Source organism: Pongo abelii, chromosome 6 (genome assembly GCF_028885655.2).
Source record: "Pongo abelii isolate AG06213 chromosome 6, NHGRI_mPonAbe1-v2.0_pri, whole genome shotgun sequence".
Classification (NCBI taxonomy): domain Eukaryota; kingdom Metazoa; phylum Chordata; class Mammalia; order Primates; family Hominidae; genus Pongo; species Pongo abelii.
In genome coordinates, this window is record NC_071991.2 from 126,744,712 (window position 1) to 126,771,820 (window position 27,109).

The window sequence follows — 27,109 nt, forward strand, 5'->3', positions numbered from 1 at the left end:
ATTAGGTCTCTCTTTACTTACTCAGTTTCCTATATTCAGGTATATTTTAAAATTCTCCTTTCTTCCTCTCATTTCTTTTTCCTCTTCCCATTCTTCTCTCTCTCTCTTCCCATTCCTTGCTTCTTTTCCTTTCACTTCTCTCTCTCCATAAGTCCACTAACTTCCAAAGGCCCAGGATTGAGTAGGAGCCTGCTCTATATCCATTGTATGCATGGAGTCATCACTCCGTGCATACGTGCACACGCATCAAAATTCTCAGGGCAGTGGTCCAGGGGCAGGGGCCTGTTTCTGACTTCCCCTTGCACTTTGTTTGAAGATAAATGCTTAGGTATTTGCTGCTCTTCAGCGAATGTAGAAACAGAATTTAAAAAAACACTGAGCACAAAGCACTTTGACTGATGCTGATGATGCAGAGGTGATTAAGACTCCTTCCTTGAAAGAGTTCATGTCTATGTGGGGTGACAAACCCATAAGCAGAACATTTCCTTGCTTTTGGGGAATTTAAGTAAGAGACTGGTACACATGTGAATGAGGCCCTCAGCCCTTGTTGATGTCTTCTTATCTTTGTCAGCACAAGTATATCTCCATCGCAGACGTGCAGATCAAGAATGAAGAGGAGCTGGAGAAGTGCCCTATGTCTTTGGTGAGCCAAGGAGGCCCTACACAGGAGGAGAGTAGAAGAAAATCTGTCTGCAGTGTTGTCACAGAGCATGTGTGCATGCATTCATTCAGCATATTAGGCTCTAACTGTGTCCCAGGCAAGACAAGGTCCCTACTTTCATGATATATTGAAGTTGGGGAAGAAAGATAAAAAACAAAAAGTTAAGTAAACCAAACTATCAGAGAATGGTAAATACAATGAAGAAAATTTGAACAGGATGGCATGAAAGAAGCATCAGTAGACTACTTAAGATTGGGCAGTCGGAGTAGGTAGACCTCTGAGAAGGTGACATTTAAGCCAAGATCTGAGGGACAGGGAGCCAGCCATAGGAGCATCAGAGGAAAGAGCATTCCAAACAGAGAGAACAGCCTTAGCAAGGGGAAAGCAGGCTTAGAGTGTCAGAGGTAGTGAAGGAAGGCTGTTGTGGCTAGAGCACAGGGCCGAGGGCTGGGATCCTAGAGATGGAGTCAGATAGGTGGCCTGAGGCCACTTTGCCGAGGACCTGTAAGCAAAGGTAGAGAGCTTGAAGTTGACTCGCAGTCAAAGGGAAAGAAGCCTTTGGAGATATTAAGCAGGGGAGTGATATGGTCTGATTTATGTTTCTAAAAACATTAGCTTCTGTGTAAAGATTGGACCAGAAAAGTGTAGACGCACTCTAGGGAGATTAGTTAGAAAACCCTTGAAATAGTCAAGGTGAGAGATGATGCCGACCTGGATTTGGGGATGTAGCTGACAAGACTTGCAGTGCATTTGGATGTGGATAGAGAGGCAAAGAAAGGAATCAAGAATAAGTACCATTTGCCAGGATGTGGGGGGAATATCAAGAGTTCTGTTTTGGTCATACTAAGTTTTAGATGCCCATTAGATACCCATGTGGAGCTGCAGGCAATTGGAAATAAAGTCTGGAATTCTACGGAGAGGGCTGATTTTGAGAATAAATTCGGGAATTGTTTGTAACACTTATAGGCAGTGTTAAAGGCTGTAGAACTGGCTGAGATAACCCAGGGAGGGAGTAGAGACAAAGAAGAGAATGGAAGGCAGGACAAAGTCCTGAGGCACACCAGTATGTTGAGGGGGTGATGTGTCAGGAAAGGAGCCAGAAGAGTATGAAAGTGAAGTGGCTGGAAATCCAGGAGATTATGATATCATCATAAAAGCTAAGAAAGTCTTTCAAGAAGAAAGGAGTGATCTGCTGGGTAAAATGCTACTAATAAGTGGCATTATGGTAAGAACCAAGGTGTCCATTGGATTTGGCAACATGAAGATAGTGACCTTGATAAGAGCAACTCTAAGTGAAGTAGTGGGACTGAAAGCCTAATTGGAGTGTATTGAAGGGAATGTCAAAAAAGGAGGCAGATGATACAAAAGTTTGTGAAGAGGAGAGAAAGTGGATGGTAGCTGAAGGAGAATGTGAGGTCAAGGGGAGGATGTTTTATAGCTGAGAGATACTAGAGCATTTTTTTGGTCCTAAAATAAATGATCCAAGAGAGGGGATAATTGCAGGACTGAGGCATTCAACAAAGCAAATGGGTGTGGGATCCTGAGCACAAGTAGGAGACTGGCCTTTGTTAGAAGCACAGGCAGTTCATCCTTCATGTCAAGAAGGAAGGAAGAAGACTCTTGGTAGATTTGGTGTTGAGAAGATGAGTGTGTGCCTGTCTGATTGCTTCTGTTTTCTCCACGAAGCGTGAGGCAGGGTCAGCAACTGTTTAGGGATGGTGGGCAAAGGAGTTGTTTTGAGGAGAGAGAAGATGGTATGAAATCGGCCTTTTGGAGAGCAGGAAGGCAAACATGCCAGGATTGCCAGGCTCTGTTGAATGTCCATTTAGGACTTACGTCCATTTAAGCAGCAAATGAGTTGTGTGGGACAGAAGGAGGCTGGTTATTCTTCCCTGCCTCAGGGTCTCACGGCAGTGGCCCCTTGCCCTGTAATAGAGGGACCTTGTAGGAGGAAGGGAACTGCATTTGTCAAAGATGACAGTGGCCTGAGCAGCTTATTGGGTCCCTGAGGCCCCAGCCTCCCCACTCTGATAAAAAGCTTAGTTAATGTCGTCAACAGGACAGAGATAGGTGTATGTGAGGGAGCTGGTCAAAAAGGAGAAAGTGATGTAGGGGCTAATGGAGAGGGGAAGAAAATCATTTCCATCCACTTAAAAGCTTCTTTGCTAATATTCCTTCCTGTTTCTCCAGTCCATAGGTTACCCAGCTTCCTTTTAAACCCTCACTATTGAGCCACCTACCTCTCCTTCCAGGCTTACAGAACATTCTAGAGTTTTCAGCCTCAGATCCACACCATAGGAAGTGCTTCTGTAGCATCTGTTCCAGTATCTCAGGTCCTGAGAGGTCATCCAGGCCAACCTGATGGTCCTATTGATGAGAAAACTAGGACTCAGAAAAAGGAATGTGATTTAACCAAGGTCACACAGTGAGTCATTAACACAGCTAGGGTAGAAACCTAGATCTGACTCCCAGCTTAGTGCTCTTTTCAGGTCACCCCTCACAATCAAGAAAAAAAAAGACTTTGGTCACCTGGAAAGTGGCGTTGCCAAACCATGTATTTCTTGCCATAGGGGGAAGAGGTGGTACCACAGACGCCATGTGAAATCCTCTACCAGGGAATGCTGTACAGCCTTCCGCAGTATATGGTAAGGACATGGCTAGGCCAGAGCTGCCCTTCTCTGCTGCAAGGAACAGACAGCTGAAAATCATTTCAAGTGGACCTGTCCAACACTTGAGCTTGTTTCCTGAGCCTTTGCCCCTTTGGCAAGGCATTCTCTGACACAGGCAAATTCTAAGCTTTCCTCAATGCTCCTCTGATGGTGCTGTTCTCCCTAGTCCTTCTTTGGTAAGGGTGGGGAATAAGTTGGGGTCTCTACAGGATACACTGGGGACCCTCCTCCGAGATAAGTACTGTAGTCCCTCTGAGATCTGCTGTGGTCTGTCATGTCCTAGATAGCCTCAGGCTGGGAGTGGGGAAGATGCCAATGGTTCGGGTTAGAGGAAAGAAAAGAGTGGGAGAAGTTGGGCTTATGCCGCCCACCTTATTTCTACACACTGTCCCTCCCACTCTGTTCCTTCCATCTTCCCCTTTGAAAAGAACAGTCTTTTTTTTTTTTTTTGAAGTGGAGTCTCACTCTGTCGCCCAGGCTGGAGTGCAGTGGCGCGATCTCAGCCCACTGCAACCTCCACTTCCCAGGTTCAAGTGATTCTCCTGCCTCAGCCTCCCGAATAGCTGGGATTACAGGCACATGCCACCATGCCAGCTAATTTTTGTATTTTTAGTAGAGACGGAGTTTTACCATGTTGGCCAGGCTGATCTTGAACTTCCAACCTCAAGTGATCTGCCTGTCTCGGCCTCCAAAAGTGCTGGGATTACAGGCATCAGCCACCATGCCAGGCCCTGGAAAGAACAGTCTTGAAGCATAACAGCCAATGCGCTCCCTCTGGCTTTCTCCTTAGCCTCACAGACAGGCCTGTCAGGACTGGGCACCTGTTTGCTTTTCTGGACGCTGGGGAGATATGGTCGTTGAGGGAAGAACTTAGAGAATGGCTTTAAAACACTTTTTGTAGGGCGGTTAGGGTGTGAAAGAATCACTCCGTTGCTGAGTGGGTTTGACAGTGGTGAATTTCTTTATTTTCTACTTCCCAGATCGCTCTGCTTAAGATTCTGCTGGCTGCAGCTCCCACCTCCAAGGCTAAGACAGACTCTATCAATATCCTGGCAGATGTCCTACCTGAGGAGATGCCGTGAGTGCTTCAACGGGGGCAGCTGCTGGATACTAGCTGTCTTATCTGCAGGCTCTCTCTAGTCCCCACTCACCTTGTTAACACTTACAGAGATTGTCTCCAAAGAGATCTCCCTGTCTCTGCCCACCAGTACCCCCTTTCCCCTACAGGGCTTTCTGTTTGGCTCTTTTTAGCTCAGAACTCTGGATCTGGAGGGTGACACCAGTGCCAGCGACTGGCTGTCCAGGTATTTGGGTGAACATTGCCAAGGGATGAGCTTGCCAAAAGAGAGACAGAAACAAAGAGATCAGTGGAGCATTTCTTCAGACAGACTCATAAGTGGGAACTCTGGAGGTTTCCGTGGCACAGAAGTTCAGGTTTCCCAAGTTCTGGCTGTCTTGTGTATATTTATCAGACCCAAATACCTGGATCCCTACAGGGCTCCCTTTAAGGCCACTCTCTGCGCTAATACCTTCTCTCCCCATTGTAGCATCACTGTTCTCCAGAGCATGAAGCTGGGCATCGATGTGAACAGGCACAAGGAGATTATTGTAAAGAGTATCTCTACCCTGCTTCTGCTACTCCTCAAACACTTCAAACTCAACCATATCTACCAGGTGAGCAGCTAGGAGCACTTCTCCACAGGTCTTGGGTATTTGCCAGGCCCTATCTCTCAGAGGAAGGATGCAAAGGCCCTTTTAGTCCTGATGAGCATCTTTCAGCCTTTTCTTTGTCCTCCCTCAGAGAATCCAGCCACTCATTGCATGAGCTTGAGGTAGGGTTATGGAGTGGGAACTGTCCTAGAAAGGTGCAGATGTCTGTGTCCCTTGTAAGTTATCCCAGGGTTGTGGGTAGGAATCTCTAGCTTCTCAGGAATATGCCCAGCCAGTTTTTAAACAATGCAAGAGAGAATGTAAGCATTTCACAAAAATGGGGGGGAAAGTATGTTGACCATAGTTTTCTATATGTGAAGCACTTTTCCAACATTTGAGATATAATTCTGAGAATAAGGCACAGTTCTGGCTCTTCAGGGCCTTGAAATCTTATAAAGGATACAGATATATAAGTAGCCAATTATAGAGAGATAAGTGCACTGATACCGATAAGCACTGGTTGCTATGGAAACACCTAATCCAGCTTGAGGTGGAGAAGAAATGACTTCTAACCTCAGTCCTAAAAAAACAGATGTTAGCCAGGATATGGGAATTGTTAGGGAAGGAGGACAGGAGGCATTTCAAGCAGAAAAGCTAATATGCAAAAGTCCAGAGGGGGAAGAGAGAGAGCAAAGTACCTTTAAAAACCATAATTAAATGTTGCTGGAGTTCTGCCTGGGGTGGGGAAAGATGGGCATGGTCTGGTGACACATGAAGCTGGAGGAATCGGCAAGGAGCAAATCATAATCTGTATGCTAGCACACAATTACTGAGCACCTGTCCTGTGCCCAGCACCCTGTTAAGTTTGTCTAGGCCCTCATTTAATTCTATCCACCCTATGAAGTAGTCTTATTTAATACCTCTTTTATACATGATGAAATCGAAGCTAAGAAGAGTTAAGAAGCTGCTTTCCCATAAAACATTGTTTGCCATGCTAAGGAGTTTGGACTTGGTTTCATGGGCATTGCCAAGATATAGGGACAAGATGGGGACAGCAAATGGATGCGCCTGTCTGTGAGGAGACCACAGGGAAAAGAGAAATGCTTCTCATTTTTGCCCAGAGGCTCTACCCCATTTTCCTCCTAAGAAGTCAGAATCAAGCTTGCTGGTAGAAGAGCAGGTCATCAGAGTACAGAGAGGCTTCTGCAGGGTCTATGTCCATGGCCCTATCAACCAGGGTATTTTTCCACTTTCATACATTCAAAGACATCTTTGGGTATGTTTCATTGCCCTGAGTGCTCCCACTTTTGCCAGTGTTTGCTGAGCAGCAGTAGGGCTGGGAGGAGTAGTGGTAGGTAGGAGATAGTGTTTCTAGTGGAAAGAGAACAGAGAACTGTGGATGTGTGTTTACTTCTGCTTTTCTTGGTGGGAAGTATGTGGATTCACAGCCAGACAGGTGGATGGCTTGATGGGCCATGCCAGTGTGTGTCAGTGAATCCTGAAGGGCCACAGGCACATCTCAAACTGAAAAAAGTTTTCCATCAGATGATACTGGATATGTGTTTGCTCTTTTGTCTGGGGCTTTGGAAAATACCCTGGATTTTACAAATAAAATAAATAACCTTCCAGGGAGAAAATATTGAACAGAAGAGGGAAGTGGTCTTGGCATAAACTGACTCCACTGCTCTAACTACATACCCAGGGCCATTAGGCAGCTTAGCTTGCTGCTTGGCTACTTGTTGGTGATCAGAGAGCTGAGGATTTAAAACACCATAGTTCTCTGCTTTTTCAACCTCATTTCTATACTAGAATACTAGATTCTGGATCTGGAGATAAACTGTGTTTGACACTCCTTAGTGTATCATGGGTAACATAACTCCCATGACACTGCTCTTATGGCCACCTGTCCCACTAGGTTGTCCTATATACAAACCACATCTGGATTTGGGAGAGCAGAATGGAGTCTTCACATTCTGGTATTAAGCCTATCAAAGACACCTTAGACTTCTCAATGCAGTATCTGTTGGCTGAAGGGCTCTTGTTCATTCATTCATTAAAATATTTACTAATATTCTTTCCCCCTTTCTGCCATACTCCAAGCGGCCAGTATACTTACTGATATTCTAAATACTAAGGATAATATGGTATACCAGACATACTGGAGCTGGAGCCCAGGGGTCCATTTGGTTATTATGTGCTGTCACCATCCTGACTGAGTGATACCAGCAGGTGCCAAGGGTAAGCTGCAGCTGTCCCTACTGTATCAATCACAGTTGAAACATTATGAGCCAGAGGTTTGGCATGGAAAACGACTCCCTCGGGGAGCCTTCCTTTCCTGTTGGGCTTAGGAACAAATCTCACAGCAATTCTTTCTATGTATTGGAGTGGGATTTTATTTTCTGGCTTCTTTGTTTTGTGCTTGTGACATATACTGCAGATTATCCCCCTCCATGTAGGATGGGCTGGCTGAAGATGATTCTTCCCATTTCCCAGACAGGAAGTCTGATAACACAAGTGGATAGTAGATATTCTCAGGAATGGATATTAGATTTGTACTTCCTCTCTTTTTTTCAAGCATACTTTCCATTCTCCTCCAAATAAGCAGCCCTTTCTGCTTTGATTTTTAATTCAGTTTGAATATGTATCGCAACATTTGGTATTTGCCAACTGCATCCCCTTGATCCTGAAGTTCTTCAATCAAAATATCTTGTCATACATCACTGCCAAAAACAGGTATGAACTCTGGACAGGTTTATTTCAAGGGGCTATTTTGGGGTGGTTGAGAAAATGACATCATCTTGGAGCTTTTCAGTTTTCCTGTGTCCCTAGTCCCTCCTGTCTTAGAGCTGTCACTGTTAAATTTAATTTCCTTGAAGTGTTAGCTGATGGAGTGTATAGTTTGCCTTCTTTAGGGAAGTATTTGTATTTTAATAGTTTTAAACACTGAAAAATGTCATGACTTTAAAAAATGAAGTGGCAGTGATGAATTTTTATCTCTGTGTCAGGTGGATCCAGGGGTTGTTTTTTGTGAAACAACCTGCTTGTCTGGCCAGGCCTTATTTTAGTATAAATCATAAGTTGGAACAATTGGAACAGTTATGCTGTTTCATAAACTGTAATGCATTATACAAAATTTGTAACTGAAGGTACATAATAGAATTTACTGAGGTACATCAATTTGTAATTTAAAAAAATAAGGTATTTCACATTCATTATTTAATCTCCTCAGCAATGCTAAGAGTTGTTATAAGTTTTATTCTCATTTTTCCAATTAGGAAACAAATTCAGAGATATTAACAAAATTAACATGCTGGTGAGACCCCTTAAGTAAGCATCAGAGACAGGATCAGAACACAGGCTTCCCTGTGAATACAAATTGCTCTCCATTCCTCCAGCCAAGCAGGGACTTGGGGATTACAGAGTAGATCCTTGTTCCTTAATATTCTACTTTCACAAGAACTGGAAATATGTTAATCAGTAGAGTTTACCAGAGGCAAAATTCCTAAAGTAGAAGGAAGAGGGCTAATCTCATACTTGGGGTGACTAGAGATATTGCCACACTAGTCTGTCAGTACTGCCTGAAATTCCACCATGGAGAAGGAGCCTACTTATATGTAGCTTAAAACACACACACACACCCTATGGAGTCTGAAGTCATGAGACCTGGATTCGTGACCTGGATCTGCCACTTGCTAGTTATGTAATCTCAAGCAAGACACTGTTTCTCTGAACCACAGTATTTTCATCTTTAAAATAAGAATACCTTTTCTGACTATATCATAGAACTTTTATAAGCATTAGTTAATATTAGTATATGTAAGATTGCTTTAAACACGTTCCCTTGGGGGTAAGCATTGGAGGATGGGTTTTTCCTAACAATATGGAGACCTGTGCACTGAACCCTTTAAAATTGGCACTTCAGATATGCTACTTGAGTTACCAGGGAAAATGAAAGTACAGGTCAGGCTGTGACAGGGCCACAACGGCATGCAGGCACCTCTGTGTATCAGTCAACACTCTTTGTTAAAAGTAACCAAAATTAGCTGGACTAGACTCATGCAGAATAGTGACTTTGTCAGAATGAAATGACATGTGTTATCCTGAGGAACCTAGGACAGCAATGCAGCTCTGGACCTCAGGGTTGGCCTGTAGTGTGGGGAGCCCAGAAAGCCTTTCACTTCTATCTGTAAGACACCAGGCCTCTGTATTTCCACTCCAGTTTCCTCTCTCACTGACAAATTTATCAGTCTGCGTTGTTTGCTTCTCAGGCCGCATAGTGAAATACGTCTATATGAGCTAAACATGCCCCACCTCAGAGACTGAATTGACTCTCCAATCCCTATTCCAGATTCCCTGGGTTAGAGGTTCACCCCTAGATCAACTGTGGCTAGGGGAGTGGTATACAGAAACTGAATGTTCCTTCTGCACCCATGGACCTAGAATGGGAGGTACAGACAATTCAATAGATGTCCATTTGGTTCAGTTTGGAGTTGGAAGAGTGGTAGCAACAGACTACACCTTTTGCTAAGGTTGGCCTGAACAAGATGATCCTCTTTTGCACCACCTGTAAGTTGTACTTTTGAATGATCTTTGAGAACTTGGAGATCACAGCTCATTATTGCAGAATTTTCTCATGGCTCTTACAGTCTAGATGTTCTAGATACTTGTAAGTTAATTTTATGCCCCCTTAGGCTAGATTTCAATTCACTGAGAGAATGGAACAAATCCATCTTTGATTTCCCACCCCCATTTCCTGGTCGCCGGCACCTACTTTGCCATAGGGCTTCATCAGTGGGAGGTGGGTGGATAGGTGGATGAGCCAGCCAAGAATGTTCATCCTAATGGAGCAGTACAGAACTGGCAACCCTGGGAAAATCCAATAGAGTGAATCAAGATGATGAACAACATTACAGGTAGTTTGACACTGCCCTTTCCCAAGCTGACCCTTCTCCTTTCCTACCCTGGTCCCCCAGGTTATCTTTGTCTGAGTTTCTTAGACAAAGGTAAACATTTCTGGCCAAAGAAATTGTTGCCTTTTACTTGTATAGAAGTTTTGACTTTTAAAATTTAGAGACAGGTTCATTACAGCAGTGTGAACTCATCGTCGTCAAAGCCACTGCTTTGCCAACATCCTTTATCCATTTCCAGCTGCACTGGTTCAGATAGGTTGGTGTTCAAAACCTCATGAAACGTCAGAACCAGAAGGAGCATTAGAGACTAGTTAGTCCAGATTCTGTATTGTGTCAATGAAGAAGGGAGAAGAGGAAAGAGAGAGCTGTCATTTATTTTGTAACTATGTCCTTGTCATAATGCAATGCCTTATTTCCCCTCCTAACTCATGCCTGCTTCCCTGGGCTCACCACAGAGCTGTAGCTTGCAATCCCCCACTGTCAGCTATTACCATTCTTGAGTTACTAGATTAGCCTTTCTATAGGAAGCTGCCCCTGTCTCAAGCTTCCTTTAGGAGTGGCTTCTGTAATCATTCCCCAGAGCTCCCAGCTTTCAGAAAGATCTGGTGAGAGACACAGAAGGATCATTTCATCCTCACATCCTCAGATTGTTATCCAGTGGGATGGGTTTGGGCAGTGTCTGTGGGAGCAGTTATATTCACACATACAGTTAAATGCAGAAACACAAATGCACTCAAGTTTATGTATTCCTTTAAAGAAGCAAGGAGTGCTAAGAAAAGAGGCTCTCTTTCTGCTTTCTTTTGCATCTACCAGATGGGGGCCAGCCTCAAAGAACTCATTGGTTCCTCTCATGACAGGAAAGGAGACTGGAGCTAGAGTTGCCTGGCACCAGAGCCCTCAGTTTCAGCTGAGGTCACTAAGCAATTTGGGAAATGGATAGGGGCTGCTGGAGAGAAATAACTCCTGCCCTTTTCAGATACGGCCAATTCCTGCTGTTGCCATTTACCTAAAGCCTGTCCTTATCTCTGCATCTTACAGCATCTCAGTCCTGGATTATCCTTGCTGTACCATCCAGGATTTGCCGGAGCTTACTACTGAAAGTCTGGTAAGCAGATGGGGATTTGGTAGCCTTTGAAATTGCTAGGTGGCACAGGTTGGCATTTGCTCTTTCATTTCTTCTCCAACCCCTTAATGCCCTGGTTTAAGAGTCTCAGATCAATGAAGGTATATTGGCAAGAGCACAGATGCAGCAGGGGTTTAGAGTTGCTGACCCAGTTGAGAAAGACCTGGAAAAGCTTAGCATAGCATTTTTTAGAGAAGAGGAAACAGCCAGTGAAAAACACTAAGGAGGAAAGGGAATTTAGAAACATAATGGGACTGAAATTTAGTGTGAATATCTATGCTAAATGCAGGAGAATCTCTTCTGGTCTAGCACAAATAATTATCTGTCTTCTTTCCGCTGTGCTACAGGGAGTTCACTTCTAATTTTCATATAGGTTATAAAACCTAGCAATGTGTACTTGAGAAAATACTTTGTCTAAGTCTCTCGGAGGCAAAAGTCTATATAGCCACAAAAGGACAGCCCAGAAAGTTTCTCATCTTGAAAACAGCTCTAGGCAAATCAGAAAAGTCACTCACAGTTATTCTCAATTCCATGAAACTGACTGAACGACAGCCATACTGAAGATGAGGTATCTACCTCATCATGTATTGCCACAGCTCCTTAGATATGCCACAATCCATACCTCCAGCCTGTTGCATTGTAATTATGCATTTGTGTCTGTTTCTTAATTTGACTGTAGAATCCTTGAAGGAAGAGATAGTATCATCATTTTTATATCCTTAGAGTCTAGCACCTTGTCTGGTACATTGAAGAGCTCAATAAATGTCAAATGATTGAATCATGGCATGCACCAATGGTTACTACAACTCTTTGTCCTCCAATTGTAATTCCTGCAAAATGTTGAGTCAGAAAAGTATATTATGCAAAAATAGAATGACAATCTCTGTGGTACAGGTTTTATAGAACCATGGGATTCTTGGCTGGAGGGGACTTAAGAGCCATTTGATCCAACCCCCTTATTTCAAAGATGAGAAACCTGAAGTCCCAGTGAATGAAGTGACTTGTCATGGTTTACTCCTCATAGGTGACAGAGCCTGAATTAGACATGAGTCAAAAGACCCATGTCCTGAGACACCAACCTAGCACCCTTTTTTACCACTGGGATAGAGAGATTCCCTGGTCTTATTTAGATGTGGCCTCAGCAGCCAAAGAAGTTGGAAGCTTTTTATTCCTACAGAGAAGTAATAAATTGTCTAACCCTCTTTATGTTATTTATGATGCTATTCAGTCTTTTTTCAAATTTTTTATTAAAAAATTTTTTTTTTACCCACACTACACAGATGTAGCTATTCAATCGTTAAAACAACTCTATGAGGTTAGTATTACTATTTTATAGATGGAGAAGTTAAATAGCTACCAGTTGAAAGTGGAAGTCAGGGTAGAGAGACATGCATCCCCTGCTATTCAGAGTTGGAATAAAGAATACATTTTCCACAGAAACAGTGGTACACAGTAGCATTAAAATTCTGCTATTAGTAGGGCATTTCAGAAGATAAAGTCAACTTTTATGGCCTGAATTTATTTCTTCCTATAATGTGTTTTTTATTTTCAATTCCAACCCCATTGGTTCATATATAGGAATTGATAGGAACCACACTTTCACATCTCTCCCAATTGACCTTTGGGATATGTGCATAAAATTACTGAAATGAAGTGAACATAATAATTTATTATGTTTTCTAAGAAGACTTTAGTATTATTCAGAGTGAAAGCATGTATTTATTCTTCCTAAAAAATAGTCATGCTAAGTATTTTACTCCTTTCTGTGAAGCAATAGTGGCACCTGGTGGTTTCATTTAGTAACCACAGACTTTTTGTTTTGCTTGAATTTTGAATGAGCCCAGTCATGGGCTGCAGTAACTAGTGAGTCTGTTTCACATAGGTCCTCAGTATGGTTTATCTAAACTGGTGGCTTCTATGCTCAAAAAAAGACTAATGTTCATATGAGTAAGATATATCTTTTTTTCAGTCTTAACAAATTGCAAGCACAGAAAATGTACTGGCTATTTGAATATATAGAATTTTCTTTTCTTTTCTTTTTCTTTTTTTTTTTTTTTTTTTTTTGAGGCAGAGTCTTGTTCTGTCACCCAGGCTGGAATGCAGTGGTACGATCTCAGCTCACTGAAACCTCTGCCTCCTGAGTCCAAGTGATTTTCCTGCCTCAGCCTTCTGAGTAGCGGGGACTACAGGCACAACCATGTCCAGCTAATTTTTGTATTTTTAGTAGAGACAGGCTTTCATCATGTTGGCCAGGCTGGTCTCGAACTCCTGGCCTCAGATGATCCACCTGCCTCAGCCTCCCAAAGTGCTGGGATTATAGGCATGAGCCACCACGAATGGCTGTAGGATTTCCTTTAAGTAACTTTTGAAGTTTTTTTCCTGATATTAAAATAAATATATGTATTGCAGAAAATTGGAGAAACAGAAAAGTATGAGGAAGAAAAATACTCTTATGCCACCTACATATAGCCACTGTTAATATTTTGCTGCAATTATATATATATTCACTCATATATAAACACATTAACAAAACTAAGACTTTATACATAGATGTTTCATTTGACAGCAAAATTTAAATGTTCACAGTATCATTTTATTAAACATTCTAGAGGACAATTTTTTTCTTTCTTTTTTGAAGACAGGGTCTTGCTTTGTCACCCAGGCTGGAGTGCAGTGCACTCGGCCTGAAGCACGGCCCATCGCAGCCTCAAGCTCCTGGGCTGAAGTGATCCTCCCACCTTAGCCTCCCAAGTAGCTGGGTGTAGCTGGGACCACAGACATGCTACCATGCCAGGCTAATTTTTGTATTTTTTGTAGAGATGGGGTCTTTGTGTTGCCCAAGCTGATCTTGAACTCCTGGGCTCAAGCAATCTGCCCTCCTTGGCCTCCCAAATTGCTGTGATTACAGGTGTCAGCCACCACGCCCAGCTGAGGACATAATTTTAATTTTTTAAATTTTTTATTTATTTTTTATTTTTATTTATTTATTTTTTTTGAGATGGAGTCTCACTCTGTCAGCCAGGCTGGAGTGCAGTGGCGCCATCTTGGCTCACTGCAACCTCTGCCTCCTGGGTTCAAGCGATTCTTCTGCCTCAGCTTTCCGAGTAGCTGGGATTACAGGCACATGCCACCATGCCTGGCTAATTTTTTGTATTTTTAGTAGAGACGGTGTTGTACTGTGTTAGCCAGGATGGTCTCAATTTCCTGACCTCGTGATCCACCCACCTCAGCCTCCCACAGTGCTGGGATTACAGGCGTGAGCCACTGCACGCAGTCCAGGACATAATTTTTAATAGTTACACATAATATTCCACTATTTAGTTTCAAAAAAGATTCTTTGCTGTTGACATTTATTTATGGTTTCCTTGTGTAACTCCAAAACAAACATCCTTGCATGCAAATCTTTTATTTTATTTTATTTTATTTTGAGACAGGGTCTCGAAGTTGCTCAGGCTGGAGTGCAGTGGTGTGATCACAGCTCACTGCAGTCTTGAACCTCCCAGGGTCAAATGATCCTTCCACCTCAGCCACCCAAGTAGCTAGGACTACAGGCACATGCCACTATGATTGGCTAATTTTTAAATTAAAAAAAAATTTTTTTTAGAGATAAAATCTCCCTAGAGACAGAATCTCCCAATTTTGCCCAGACTGGTCTCAAATTCTTGGGCTCAGTGATCCTACTGCCTTGGCCTCTCAAAGTGCTGGGATTACAGGTGTGAGCCACAATGCCCAGCTGCACATGAATCTTTGATTATTTCCTTTAGATTCCTAGAAGTGGAATTATTGGGCTGAAGTAGTCTTTTTTTTTTGAGACAGTCGCCCAGACTGGAGTGCAGTGGCTCAATCTCTGCTCACCGCAGCCTCCACCTCCCAGGTTCAAGCGATTCTCCTGCCTCAACCTCCCAAGTAGCTGGGATTACAGGTGTGTGTCATTACTGCCCAGCTAATTTTTGTATTTTTTAGTGGAAGCAGAGTTTCACCATGTTGGCCAGGCTGGTCTTAAACTCCTGACCACAAATGATCCACCTGCCTCGGCCTCCCAGAGTGCTGGGATTATAGGCCTGAGCCACCGCTGGGCTGAGGTAGTCTGGATTTATATTTTTTCAGTTTTCTGAATTTGAACTGAATTCAATTCAACTTTATTTGAAACTCTAAACAGCATGATGAACATGAAATAAAGGTAGAGCTAATGGCATATTAATTTCTGAAGTATTCCCATTTTGTCAAAATAATTAGCTTTAGATAGGCCATCCTCACCAATATACTGAGTAGTTTCCCCTCCCACCTGCTACAGGAAGTTTAAAAATTTGTGTATCTCCAAATGTCGGTATTCATATTCAATCCACTAAGCTAGGAAAAAAATTGAAATAAAATTCCAAACTGAAACAAAGGATGGTGAACGTATGATTATGTGGAAGTTAAGTGTGGTCTTTGAAAGGAGGTTGCTGGAGAAGGCAGTGGATGTGGGCTCAGCATGTATTTTGCAATGCTTAGCATCTGAATGGTTGTTGAGAGCAGTGGTATGAAATGTAGGCTGTGCAAGGAAATATGCTTTGGGGGATGGAAAATATTAAATCTTTTATATGTATTATACTGATACCTTTTTTACTTTCTGTACTTATGTGTACATTCCTACAATGTTATTTAAAACTATGCATTTATGAGTAAACATACATGTATTTTGGAGATATACTGTAAATATACCATAAGGTATATATCCACTTTCCATGAGGTATTTATGCAAAGGAAGGACCATGGATAAAATTTTTTTAGCATTATATCAATTTTCCTGTTGGTCACTATTTCTATAATGGGTTCTTGGGGAGATTAGAATCTCCAGGAAGATTTTTCAAACTCACATACCCAGGTATGTTAGTGCCCCTTACTGGGGCACTTGTAGTTTGTTAAAGTTTCCCTAACAATCTTGAAATTTTTTTTCTCCTTCCTCCTTATCCACTTATTTCACTTGAGAACCATTACTCTCTTTTAAGCTATCCAGATCTATGTCCTTAATCTAGCAGTAATTTATCAAAAACCCATATGATAAGAGAATTATTCTATAATGGTGTTGGTAAAGAAAATCTAAAATAGAAAAAAAATGCCGACAATCGATTGGCTGATGAGGTGGGTGATGCCAGATGCAACACTGCTGGGCCTACCACAGGAGCAAGAGAGAAGCCATGCATTCCATCTCAAGGCATCTGTGAGCCCATGTAGACACCATGAGCAAAGTTCACCTTCCCGAGTTGAAAAAATTTATAGACAAGAAGTTATCATTGAAATTAAATGGTGGCAGACATGTCCAAGGAATATTGTGGGGATTTGATCCCTTAATGAATCTTGTGATAGATGAGTGTGTGGAGATGGCAACCAGCGGGCAACAGAAGAATATTGGAATGGTGGTAATACAAAGAAATAGTATCATCACTTTAGAAACCTTGGAACGAGAATAAATAATGGCTGTTCAGCAGAGAAATTCCACGTCCCCTCTCCAAAGAGCCTGTTTTACTATGATGTAAAAATTAGGTCATGTACATTTTTATATCGGACTTTTTATATTAAAAACTTTTTGTTAGGCTGGGCACAGTGGCTCACGCCTATAATCCTAGCACTTTGGGAGGCCGAGGCAGGTGGATCACCTGAGGTCAGGAGTTCAAGACCAGCCTGGCCAACATGGTGAAACCCCGTCTCTACTAAAAATACAAAAATTAGCTGGGTGTGGTGGCGGGCACCTGTAATCCCAGCTACTTGGGAGGCTGAGGCAGGAGAATCGCTTGAACCTGGGAGGCAGAGGTTGCAGTGAGTGGAGATCGCACCATTGCACTCCAACCTGGGCAACAGGAGGGAAACTCTGTCTCAAAAAAAAAAAAAAAAATTGTTAGATAAACTTTTGTAATAGTCAAAAAAAGAAAATCTAAAATAAAAATAGGATTTCATTTTCAGTTATGTGAACCATAATACAGAAATGCATCAAAAGAATCATTTATCAAGTAATAGTTATTACCATGAATTTGAAATCAGTTAAGTATTAAGACCTAGCAATTTTTTTTTTTTTTTTCCAGACAGAGTCTCACCCTGTCACCCAGGCTAGAGTGCAGTGGTGTCATCTTGGCTCACTGCAACCTACCCTCCAGGCTCAAGTGATCCTCCTACCTCAGCCTCCCAAGCAGCTGGGACTAGAGGCACATGTCACCACGCCTGGCTAATTTTTTATATTTTTTGTAGAGACAAGGTCTTACTATATTGCCCAGGCAATTTTTAAATTTTTTATAGAAACAAAGTGTCACTATGTTGCCCAGGCTTGTTTCAAATCCCTGGTCTCAAGCAATCCTCCTGCCTTGACCTCCCAAAGTGCTGGGATTACAGGTGCAAGCCACCATGCCTGGCCAGCATAAGTTTTTGTAATTGTTTCAAATAAATGCAGGGCTAAAATGGCATGGAAAGCCTGAAGCACAAAGCACAGAAATAGACTAGTTGGTAGTATGGAAAAGACAAACAAACCTGGCTTTGCCACTTATAACTATAAGGGATCTTGAGCAGGTTTCCTGTAGGCTATAGAAATTTCATCTATAAAAGAAGGAAGGTTGGGTCATTAGATAAGCGTCCGACTTTCCTTGGACTATAAAATTCCCCTAGATTCATTATAAAATAACCAAGTTAATATTAATAATTTTGATTTATCAGTGCAGAACTCATTTGTCACATAGGGACTTCAGTAAGCTGTTGAGGAGGTTTGAGATATATTATTAGATCTCACCCTTAGTAGCCCTTCTTTAAAGGTTCAATCTGATATACGCTGATTAGATTCAGTCAAATGCTCCCATTTAAAGCAGGAAACCTCACTGTTTTTTGTTTTTGTTTTTCCTGGAAACGATTATTTTCTTCTGGTTTGAAGTACGAATTATGGTAGGACCGAAGAATGTACTTTTCCATCGTTGAGTCTTCAAGAAGCTCAGAAAGCAGGGGATCCAACTAAATTTCATCTGAATTGCCTTCTGTGTGCAGGATTCCAGAAATGCAGCTAGAAGGTGAACAGTAAACAAAGAGTCTTCAAATTGACTGAGTACTGGTGATTGGGTGCTTATCATGTGACCTTGGGCAAGCCCCTTCCCCTTTCTGGGCCCCAGTTTTTGTTTCTGTGGATGCCGGAACTGGGACTAGAGCAACTACATTCCTTCTGGTGCTCACATTCTAACCAATATGATTTCCTCAATCCAAAAGGAAGAAATGCTCCATTCTTTCCTTAGTCATCTGAATTAATTATCTACATAATTGGCATAGCCTAGATTTTATTTGGCTTGGCTCACTCAGCTGGGTTATGGATGGATCTTTGAGAATAGAGCCCTCATAGTGCCTTGGAGATACTCTGAAAGGGTAGGATGTAGTCCTTGAACTGAATCTTTAGACCTAAGGCATACTGCAAACAAATATTCGTGAGAGTAGGTCGTGGGTGTGTTTTCTTTTTTAACTTTAGTTGATACAGAGGAAGTAAAGGTCTTGCTTTGGCTACTATGAAGTACCAGGGACAAGAGAATGTGACTGTGTGCTGCTGTTCACAAATTATATCTCCTCATTGAGGTTTCCATCTTAATATGCTGGGTCTTGCCAAAAAAAAAAAAATAATAGAAAAAGGTGACCTGCCTTAAATGAATATAAACATGAAGAAAAAACTCTCAAGTTTGGCAAATATGAACAGGTACCTGTGGAACTGAAGTCCTGCTGGGAAAAAAGTTATCTGTTGGGTTGGAACAAGGCACAGGCTGGAGCAGTGCTTCAGGTAGGGCCTGCTGCAAGCAAGGGAGACAGAACAAGCTAGGGTTTGGTGGCCGTCCTGAGAGCCACTGACCAGTGTGTGTGCTTTCAGTGCCAGCTCCTGGCAGCATCTGAAGTGAGAAGTGGGGCTAGTTACAGTTGTCTGGGAAAGCAGTATCAGAAGGAAAAGAGAGTTGGCACATGCCTATAGTCCCAGCTACTTGGGAAGCTGAAGTGGGAGGATGGTGAGTTTGAGCCCAGCCCGGGAAAAATAGTAAGACCCGACCAGGTGCGCTGGCTCACTCCTGTAGTCCCAGCACTTTGGGAGGCTGAGGCGGGCAGATCACCTGAGGGTCTGGAGTTTGAGACCAGCCTGGCCAACATGGTGAAACCCTGTCTGTACTAAAAATAGAAAAATTAGCTGGGCATGGTGGCATGTGCCTGTAATCCCAGCTACTTGGGAGGCTGATGCAGGAGAATAGCTTGAACCTGAGAGGCAGAGGTTGCAGTGAGCCAAGATAGCGCCACTGCACTCCCGCCTGGGCAACAGAGCGAGACTCTGTCTCAAAAAAAAAAAAAAATAGACCCTGTCTCAAAAAACAAAAAAAAAAAAAAAGAAAGAAAAAAGGAGGAAAGGAGAGCAAGGCCATGGGCAGCTGAGACTATCTTCAAACAAGTAACTTGGGTTCCTTTCCTGGAATTCTTGAGACTGAGCCCTAAGGAAAAGGCAGCAGCCACAGACAGCTTACCCTCACTCAAAACTTCACTTTTTTTTTTTTTTTTTTTAGACGGAGTCTCACTCTGTCGCCAGGCTGGAGTGCAGTGGTGAAATCTTGGCTCACTGCAACCTCTGCCTCCTGGGTTCAAGCAATTCTCCTGTCTCAGCCTCCCGAGAAGCTGGGAATATAGGTGCACACCACCATGCCCTGCAAATTTTTGTATTTTTAGTAGAGATGGGGTTTCACCATGTTAGCCAGGATGGTCTCTATCTGACCTTGTGATCCGCCTGCCTCGGCCTCTCAAAGTGCTGGGATTACAAGCATTAGCCACTGCGCCCAGCCCAAAACTTCACTATTAAAACTTTACTTGATGGGGCATGGTGGCTCACGCCTGTAATCCCAGCACTTTGGGAGGCCGAGGCGGGTAGATTACTTGAGGCCAGGAGTTTGAGACCAGCCTGGCCAACATGGTGAAATGCCATCTCTCCTAATACAAAAATTAGCTGGGCGTGGTGGTGCACACCTGTAATCTCAGCTACTCAGGAGGCTGAAGTACGAGAATCACTTGAACCAGGTGGCGGAGGTTGTAGTGAGCTGAGGTGGCGCCACTGCACTCCAGCCTGAGCGACACAGCAAGAGTCCGACTCAAAACAAACAAAACTTTACTTGATTAATCACCAGTCCATTTATTTTTGGGATTTAAATATAGACCCTCCCTCAGAGCATATCTGCTAGGGAAGTTAGCAAAGTTGTTTGAATTACAGTCACATATCCCAAATGCCAAATGTTATAAGTCTAAGATTATTCATTGCGAGGCCAGGCACAGTGGCTCACGCCTGTAATCCCAGCACTTTGGGAGGCCGAGGTGGGTGGATCACAAGGTCAGGAGATCGAGACCATCCTGGCTAATATGGTGAAACCCTGTCTCTACTAAAAATACAAAAAATTAGCTGGGCGTGGTGGTGGGCACCTGTAGTCCCAGCTACTTGGGAGGTTGAGACACGAGAACTGCTTGAACCCAGAAAGTGGAGGTTGCAGTGAGCCGAGATTGCTCCACTGCACTCCAGCCTGGGCAAACAGAGCTAGACTCTGTCTCAGAAAAAAAAAAAAAAAAAAAAAAGGCCAGGCAGATCACCTGAGGTCAGGAGTTCAAGACCAGCCTGGCCAACTTGGTGAAACCCCATCTCTACTAAAAATAGAAAAATTAGCTGGGTGTGGTGGCAGGTGTCTGTAGTCCCAGCTACTTGGGAGGCTGAGGCAGGAGAATCACTTGAACCCGGGAGGCAGAGGTTGCGGTGAGCCGAGATGGCACCACTGCACTCCAGCCTGGGTGACAGCATCAGACTCCATCTCAGAAAAAGAAAAATTGAAAGATTGGCAATAACCTAAATGCCCACTAATATAGGGCCAACTGGTTAAATAAATTATGGTACATACTTGCAATACAATATTAGGTAACCATTAAAAAGAACGAGGCAGTTCTTTTCAACTGGAGAAAGTCCATGTAAATCACGGAATTATAGAATGCTCAGAGCTGAAGTGATCTTAAAGATTAGCTAGTTCAACCTCCTACAGGAAACAAGGAAAATGATTTACCTAAGATCATACAGTCGGGGATGAGGCCATAATCCAAGTGTTCTGGTATCTATTCCAATTCTGCTTCTACAAGGGAATGCCTTCTCTCCCATATTATTCTTTGAGATACTGAGGAATGCAAGGCTTTTTATGCCTCTACCGTACTGAAAATCAGGATGAAGGAAGCTCACAGTAGAAATACACTTACGTATCCCATATGTTTTGTGTTTCCCTGCGTCTTAAAAATTTTAAAGTCTGGTTGGGTGCGGTGGCTCATGCCTATAATCCCAGCACTTTGGGAGGCCAAGGCAGGTGGATCACCTGAGGTTGGGAGTTCGAGGCCAGCCTGACCAACATGGAGAAACTCCATCTCTACCAAAAATACAAAATTAGCTAGGCGTGGTGGTGCATTCCTATAATCCCAGCTACTCAGGAGACTGAGGCAGGAGAATTGCTTGAACTTGGGAGGGAGAGGTTGCAGTGAGCCGAGATCACCCCATTGCACTCCAGTCTGGGCAACAAAAGCAAAATTCTGTCTCAAAAAAAAAATGTAAAAGTCTGCCTGTCTATATTAACCACATAAGATATAACATCTGTAGAACTTGGTCTATTTGGGGCAAGCCAGACTAGCTAATGCACTAGAGTAGAAAGTCCCATAGAAGTTTTCCTTAGAAGCAGACAGATGGTTCTCCTGGGACAATATTGAACATTTACTATAGGATGGAGAATATTATTTATAAATAATGTTTCTTTTTTTTTTTTTTGAGATGGAGTTTCTCTCTTGTTGCCCAGGCTGGAATGCAATGGCGTGGTCTCGGCTCACTGCAACCTCTGCCTCCTGGATTCAAGTGATTCTCCTGCCTCAGCCTCCCAAGTAGCTGGGATTACAGGCTCCTGCCACCACGCCCAGCTAATTTTTTTATTTTTTTAGTAGAAATGGAGTTTCACCATGTTGGCCAAGCTGGTCTCGAACTCCTGAACTCAGGTGATCTGCAGGCCTCGGCCTCCCAAAGTGCTGGGATTACCAGTGTGAGCTACCACACCCGGCCTATAAATAATATTTCTAAATAAGAAATTTCCCTGAAACTTTTTGGCTGTTGGTATTAGGTATTAGGAAAGCCTAATACCCTCAAAAACCTTGGATGTTCATTCCACATTAGATATATGCCTGTCTTGCTTCAAATTAATTTGAGGGAGGAGGAGGTAATTTTCCATTCACCAGACAGCAGCTCACTTCTACATGTCGTCTACTCCTACATTCTCCTATCACATTGTAGATGTGAGGAATTTCCAAGATGTTAGTTTAGCTGTCATGTGTGCTCATTGATTTATATAGCTTCTGACACCAGTATGTATTTGCAAGCCCCAAATTCACATAAGGACTCATATTTTTATTTCTGAAAAATGTTTCTATGAGTAGATACCTGCTTTTAATCTGACATCCATCTGTTGTCTCTGGTTAGGTGTTCACAAACTATCAAGAAATATATAAGAAAAATATCTGATTAGAATAAACCATCTGCCATTTTTCCTTCCATGCTGAAGAATTAAGCATCTGACTGTAATATGGTTTGATAAAGGAGGGTGGAGGCTGATAAAAAAAAAAATTCAACTATAGTTGATATCAGATCCATCCAACATAGTTTAAAATCTACCAGAATTAGACCTAATCCTAACAATTACAAACATAGTTTATGTAAGCACAAAGTACCTGTATATGGGGGTAAAATCCTCTCATCTCTTTTCTGATCCTAGAGCAATAAGCTACACAAGAAAACTTGCCTGAATCAGGTTCCTGTGCTCACGTATCATCTTTCTAACCAACACATGCTGTAGGTAGAGTCTTCCAGGATTGGCAGCTGAGGGGCTTTTCAAACTGTGGGCTTTGGAGACTTCAGTGTGTTAAGAAACAGGAAGGTGAGGAGGTATTATTTCATACAGGAAGGCCTCACCTAAACTGACCAACATTGACTTCCAGGCTTCTGTGGGAATTAAAGCCTTGTAGGTATTAAGATAATGATGGATGTTCCCTACTATAGGAAGCTGGAGACAACAGCCAGTTCTGCTGGAGGAACCTCTTTTCCTGCATCAACCTCCTGAGGCTGCTCAATAAACTGACCAAATGGAAACATTCCCGGACCATGGTGAGTGTGGTTTTACATCATGGAGTTGTCCATCTGACTGAATTTTAAAAAGATCACTAGTAAATATTTGTGTGCTGCCTCGTTTGTGATCTCTGTATATAGACACTGAATGCTACATAAGATTTAGCACCTCATAATTCTGGGCACTTATTCTATATTAGATGATTACTTATCAGTCCATTTCTTTTCAGGGGGCTGAATCTCAAACCCTCCCTCAGGGCAACTCTAGCAGGGAAGCTAGCAATGTTGTTTGGATTACACACATTCCCAAATGATGCAAGTGCAAGGTTTATCATTGCAACATTGTTTATAATAATGAAAGCTTGGCTGGGCTCCGTGGCTCATGCCTGTAATCCCAGCACTTTGGGAAGCCGAGGCAGGCAGATAAGAAGGTCAGGAGTTCGAGACCAGCCTAACCAACATGGTGAAACCCCATCTCTACTAAAAATACAAAAATTAGCCGGGAATGGTGGCAGGCACCTGTAATTCCAGCTACTCAGGAGGCTGAGGCAGGAGAATCGCTTGAACCTGGGAGGCAGAGGTTTCAGTGAGCCGAGATCACGCCACTGTACTCCAGCCTGGGCGACAGAGTGAGACTCCATCTCAAATAATAATAATAATAATAATAATGAAAGCCTGGAAACAAGCTAAATGCTCATTAAGCAGGACCAACTAGTTAAATAAATGATGGTATGTCCTTATAATAGAATATCATGCAATCATTAAAAAGAATGAGCATCCGGGCTCAGTGGTGCATGTCTGTAATCCCAGCACTTTGGGAGGCTGAGGCAGAAGGATTGCTTGAGCCCAGGAGTTTGAGACCAGCCTGGGCAACATGATAAGACCCCATCTCTATTTAAAAAAGTAAAAGAATGAGGCAGTTCTGTACTGATATGGAATGATTTTCAAGATATATTCAATAAAAAAAGCCAGCTATAAAACAGTGTGGCAGGATATGTAGTTGGCTACCATTTGTGTTAAGAAACAAAAGTAGGCTGGGTGTGGTGACCCACACCTATAATCCCAGCACTTTGGAAGGCCAAGGTGGGAGGATCACTTGAGGTCAGGAGTTTGAGACCAGCCTGACCAACATGATGAAACCCCATCTCTACTAAAAATTAGCTGGGTGTGGTGGTGGGCGCCTCTACTCAGGGGAGGCTGAGGCAGGAGAATCACTTGAACCCAGGAGGTGGAGGTTGCAGTGAACCGAGATTGTACCACTGCACTCCAGCCTGGGCGATAGAGTAAGACTCCATCTTAAAGACAAAACAAAACAAAACAAAAAGTAATATATGCATACATAGAATTATCTCCAGAAAAAAACTGTGACAGTGGAAATAATATGTGTGGCTGACAAGATTTTCTTTTCACTTTATACCATATGCTTTGAATACTGAAAACTTTGAACAATAAAATATGAATGGAATAGTTCTCTCTCTCTCTCTCTCTCTATATATATATATATATATTTTTTTTTTTTTTTTTTCTTGAGACGGGGTCTTGCTCTGTCACCCAGGCTGTAGTGCAGTGGCATGATCTCCGCTCACTGCAACCTCCGCCTCCTGGGTTCAAGCAATTCATGTGCCTCAGCCTCCTTAGTAGCTGGGATTACAGGCCCATGCCACCACGCCTGGCTAATTTTTGTATTTTTAGTAGAGATGGGGTTTCATCATGTTGGCCAGGGTGGTCTCAAACTCCTGACCTTAGGTGATCCACTGGCTTCGGCCTCCCAAAGTGCTGGGATTACAGACATGAGCCACTGCACCCAGCCCCCCTCTATATTCTTGAAGATTAAATCTAGGTAGAGCCTGGACCACAGAGTCCTGAAAGCTCCCCAGGGATTTCTGAGACTAGCTAGGTTTGGTTTAATTTGTCTGTAAACTGGAAATTCCAAGAAACGTTAGATCTTTACCCCACCCCTCTTTCAATGAACAGATGCTGGTAGTGTTTAAATCGGCACCAATCTTAAAGCGGGCCCTCAAGGTCAAACAGGCCATGCTGCAACTTTATGTCCTAAAGCTGCTAAAGATACAGACCAAGTACCTGGGGCGCCAATGGAGGAAAAGCAACATGAAAACCATGTCAGCCATTTACCAGAAAGTGCGTCACCGCATGAACGATGACTGGGCTTACGGGAATGGTGAGTCTTCCCAAAGCTCTTGACTTCCTGGAGTTTCCTGGGGTTTAGACAAAACTAAATAAATATTTATCACTCCTCTTTTGGCATGAATTGTTACATATTTTAGATGAAAAAATATGTGATTATAGGTCAGGCGTTGATACACCAAACTTTAAGGTTATGCCTCAAATTCTAATATGTACCCTTGTCCTATGTAAACTATGAAAATCCATTTTATAAAACAAGTAAATTGAGAGATAATTGCCTTTCCAAAACATTCTTTTAAATGACAGCTTTTTCCAAAAGATTTAAATTAAAACAACTTTTTATTATTACAAAGCAGTTAGAAAAAAGATAGAAAATACAAGTGAACAAACATTTTACTATATTATATTTATGCCATATTTGTACTATGCAGAAATTGCCACCATTAACATCTTAGTGTATATTCCTCCAGATCTTTTTCTATACATATATATGCATATTTTATTAAAATGAAAGCAAGTTATGTATGCTATTTTGTAATTTTCTCTTTTAACATTATCTCTACCTTTTCATGTCAGTACATTTTCATTTCATCTAATAAAGTTCATATTCACAATTTTCTAGTTGTCCCAAAATGTTCTTTATAGCTATTTTTCCAAGTCAGAATCCAATCCAGGACCACAGGTTGTATCCAGTTGTTATATATATGTTAATTATTTTTGTTTTCGGTTTTTTGTTTGTTTGTTTGAGAGAGAGGGTCGCTCTGTCACCCAGGCTGGAAAGCAGTGGCACGATAATGGCTCACTGCAGCCTCAACTTCCTGGGCTCAAGTGATCCTCCCAGCTGCCAAGTAGCTGGGACTGCAGATGCATACCACCACCGCATCCGGCTAATTTTTAAAATTTTTTTGTAGAGATGGAGTCTCTCCCTGTGTTGCCCAGGCTGGTCTTGAACTCCTGGGCTCAAGGGATCCTCCTGCCCTGGCCTTCCAAAGTGCTGGGATTACAGGTGTAAGCCACCGTGCTTGGCCTCTAAGCAGTCTCCCCACCCCCACCATTAATGCTAACTAATTGAAGCACTAGGCCAGTTGTCCTGCAAAATACTCACATTCTGGATTTGTCTGTTTTCTTCTTTGTGGTGTTATCTACTTTATTCCTCTATCTATGGTATTACCTGTAAATTTGAAGTTAAATCTAAAGGTTTGATGAATTCAATTTAAACCTTTTTGGCTGCAGTATGTCCTAGGTAATCTTGGGAACTGTACATTGCCTCACATCAGAAGGCAAGATATTTGGTTGAACTACCAGAACTTGTAAGATTGATCAGAGTTTGGAAAAATTTATTTTGGAGAGCTTTTTTATTGTTTTGTATTTGACCATTATTTCCATAATTGTATTTGAGAATTTTTGGTAATGACTTATCTTTGCTGGGTTTGTAACCTGCTTGAATTCTAAAGGATGATGCAGTAAAGAGTTCAGAGAACTCTACTTACTTACCTGGCAGGGAAAATACCATGATCATGAAAGTGGTTTTCCCAGGACAAGGCTTATCCATTTTACTCCAGATATGCTGACCCCTGCTGTTCCCCCAAATGTGGGAAACTCAACTGCATAATTTGTGGTAGTGAGGGACTGTCTTTTCACCAAAAAAGCATTTAGAGAACTAAAGGACACATATGATAGGCACATAACAAGCCAGGATGCAACTTCTGCTATAAGACATAAAGCACAATTATCTATTAAATTCTTGTAAATTTTTAAAACACAAAAATGTTTTATCCTGCAAATGGCACATCTGTTGTT

The 27,109-nt window shown here is 42.4% G+C and overlaps 2 protein-coding genes, 1 long non-coding RNA gene and 1 pseudogene across 11 annotated transcripts in view; 3 read left to right on the top strand and 1 right to left on the bottom strand.

Annotated features, from left to right (window-relative positions):
* The window catches only part of STRIP2 (striatin interacting protein 2), a 55,652-nt gene that overhangs the window by 24,987 nt on the left and 3,556 nt on the right, over window positions 1-27,109 (top strand). Inside the window, exons 13-21 of one of the 5 annotated variants that reach the window (XR_008527246.1) lie at window positions 572-643; window positions 3,232-3,306; window positions 4,311-4,408; window positions 4,878-5,004; window positions 7,613-7,713; window positions 10,929-10,995; window positions 22,815-22,976; window positions 23,099-23,203; window positions 25,139-25,231. Coding sequence is in view for 3 of the 5 variants with exons in the window: in XM_054559809.1 (XP_054415784.1) it covers window positions 572-643; window positions 3,232-3,306; window positions 4,311-4,408; window positions 4,878-5,004; window positions 7,613-7,713; window positions 10,929-10,995; window positions 12,038-12,349 (852 nt within the window). In the remaining 2 variants the exon portion in view is untranslated. Of the gene's footprint in view, window positions 1-571; window positions 644-3,231; window positions 3,307-4,310; window positions 4,409-4,877; window positions 5,005-7,612; window positions 7,714-10,928; window positions 10,996-12,037; window positions 12,570-14,829; window positions 15,052-22,814; window positions 22,977-23,098; window positions 23,204-25,138; window positions 25,344-27,109 lie in introns of those variants that run through there. The other 4 variants (XR_008527247.1, XM_024250399.2, XM_054559810.2 and 1 more) reach the window with 4 other exon arrangements.
* LOC129060478 (uncharacterized) overlaps window positions 2,901-27,109 on the bottom strand; it is a 41,777-nt gene continuing 17,568 nt past the window's right edge. The window contains exons 3-7 of one of the 5 annotated variants that reach the window (XR_008527249.2): window positions 22,484-22,533; window positions 18,714-18,800; window positions 17,771-18,034; window positions 9,752-9,846; window positions 2,901-3,028 (exon numbers count right to left, since the gene is read on the bottom strand). This is a non-coding gene — a long non-coding RNA (uncharacterized LOC129060478). Of the gene's footprint in view, window positions 3,029-7,361; window positions 7,483-9,751; window positions 9,847-12,414; window positions 13,942-17,514; window positions 17,581-17,734; window positions 18,035-18,713; window positions 18,801-22,483; window positions 22,534-27,109 lie in introns of those variants that run through there. The other 4 variants (XR_010140928.1, XR_008527251.2, XR_008527250.2 and 1 more) reach the window with 4 other exon arrangements.
* Window positions 16,138-16,791, top strand: LOC129060477 (small nuclear ribonucleoprotein G-like). Its single transcript, XM_054559811.2, has one exon. It carries the CDS (start codon window positions 16,236-16,238, stop codon window positions 16,464-16,466), a length of 231 nt encoding a protein of 76 aa, XP_054415786.1. The 5' UTR covers window positions 16,138-16,235; the 3' UTR covers window positions 16,467-16,791.
* On the top strand, window positions 26,796-26,948 carry LOC112134535 (U1 spliceosomal RNA; annotated as a pseudogene).

What these genes read in the sequence shown, in the direction of transcription:
- LOC129060477 (XM_054559811.2), top strand. Translation starts at nt 16,236, where the DNA reads ATGAGCAAAGTTCACCTTCCCGAGTTGAAAAAATTTATAGACAAGAAG.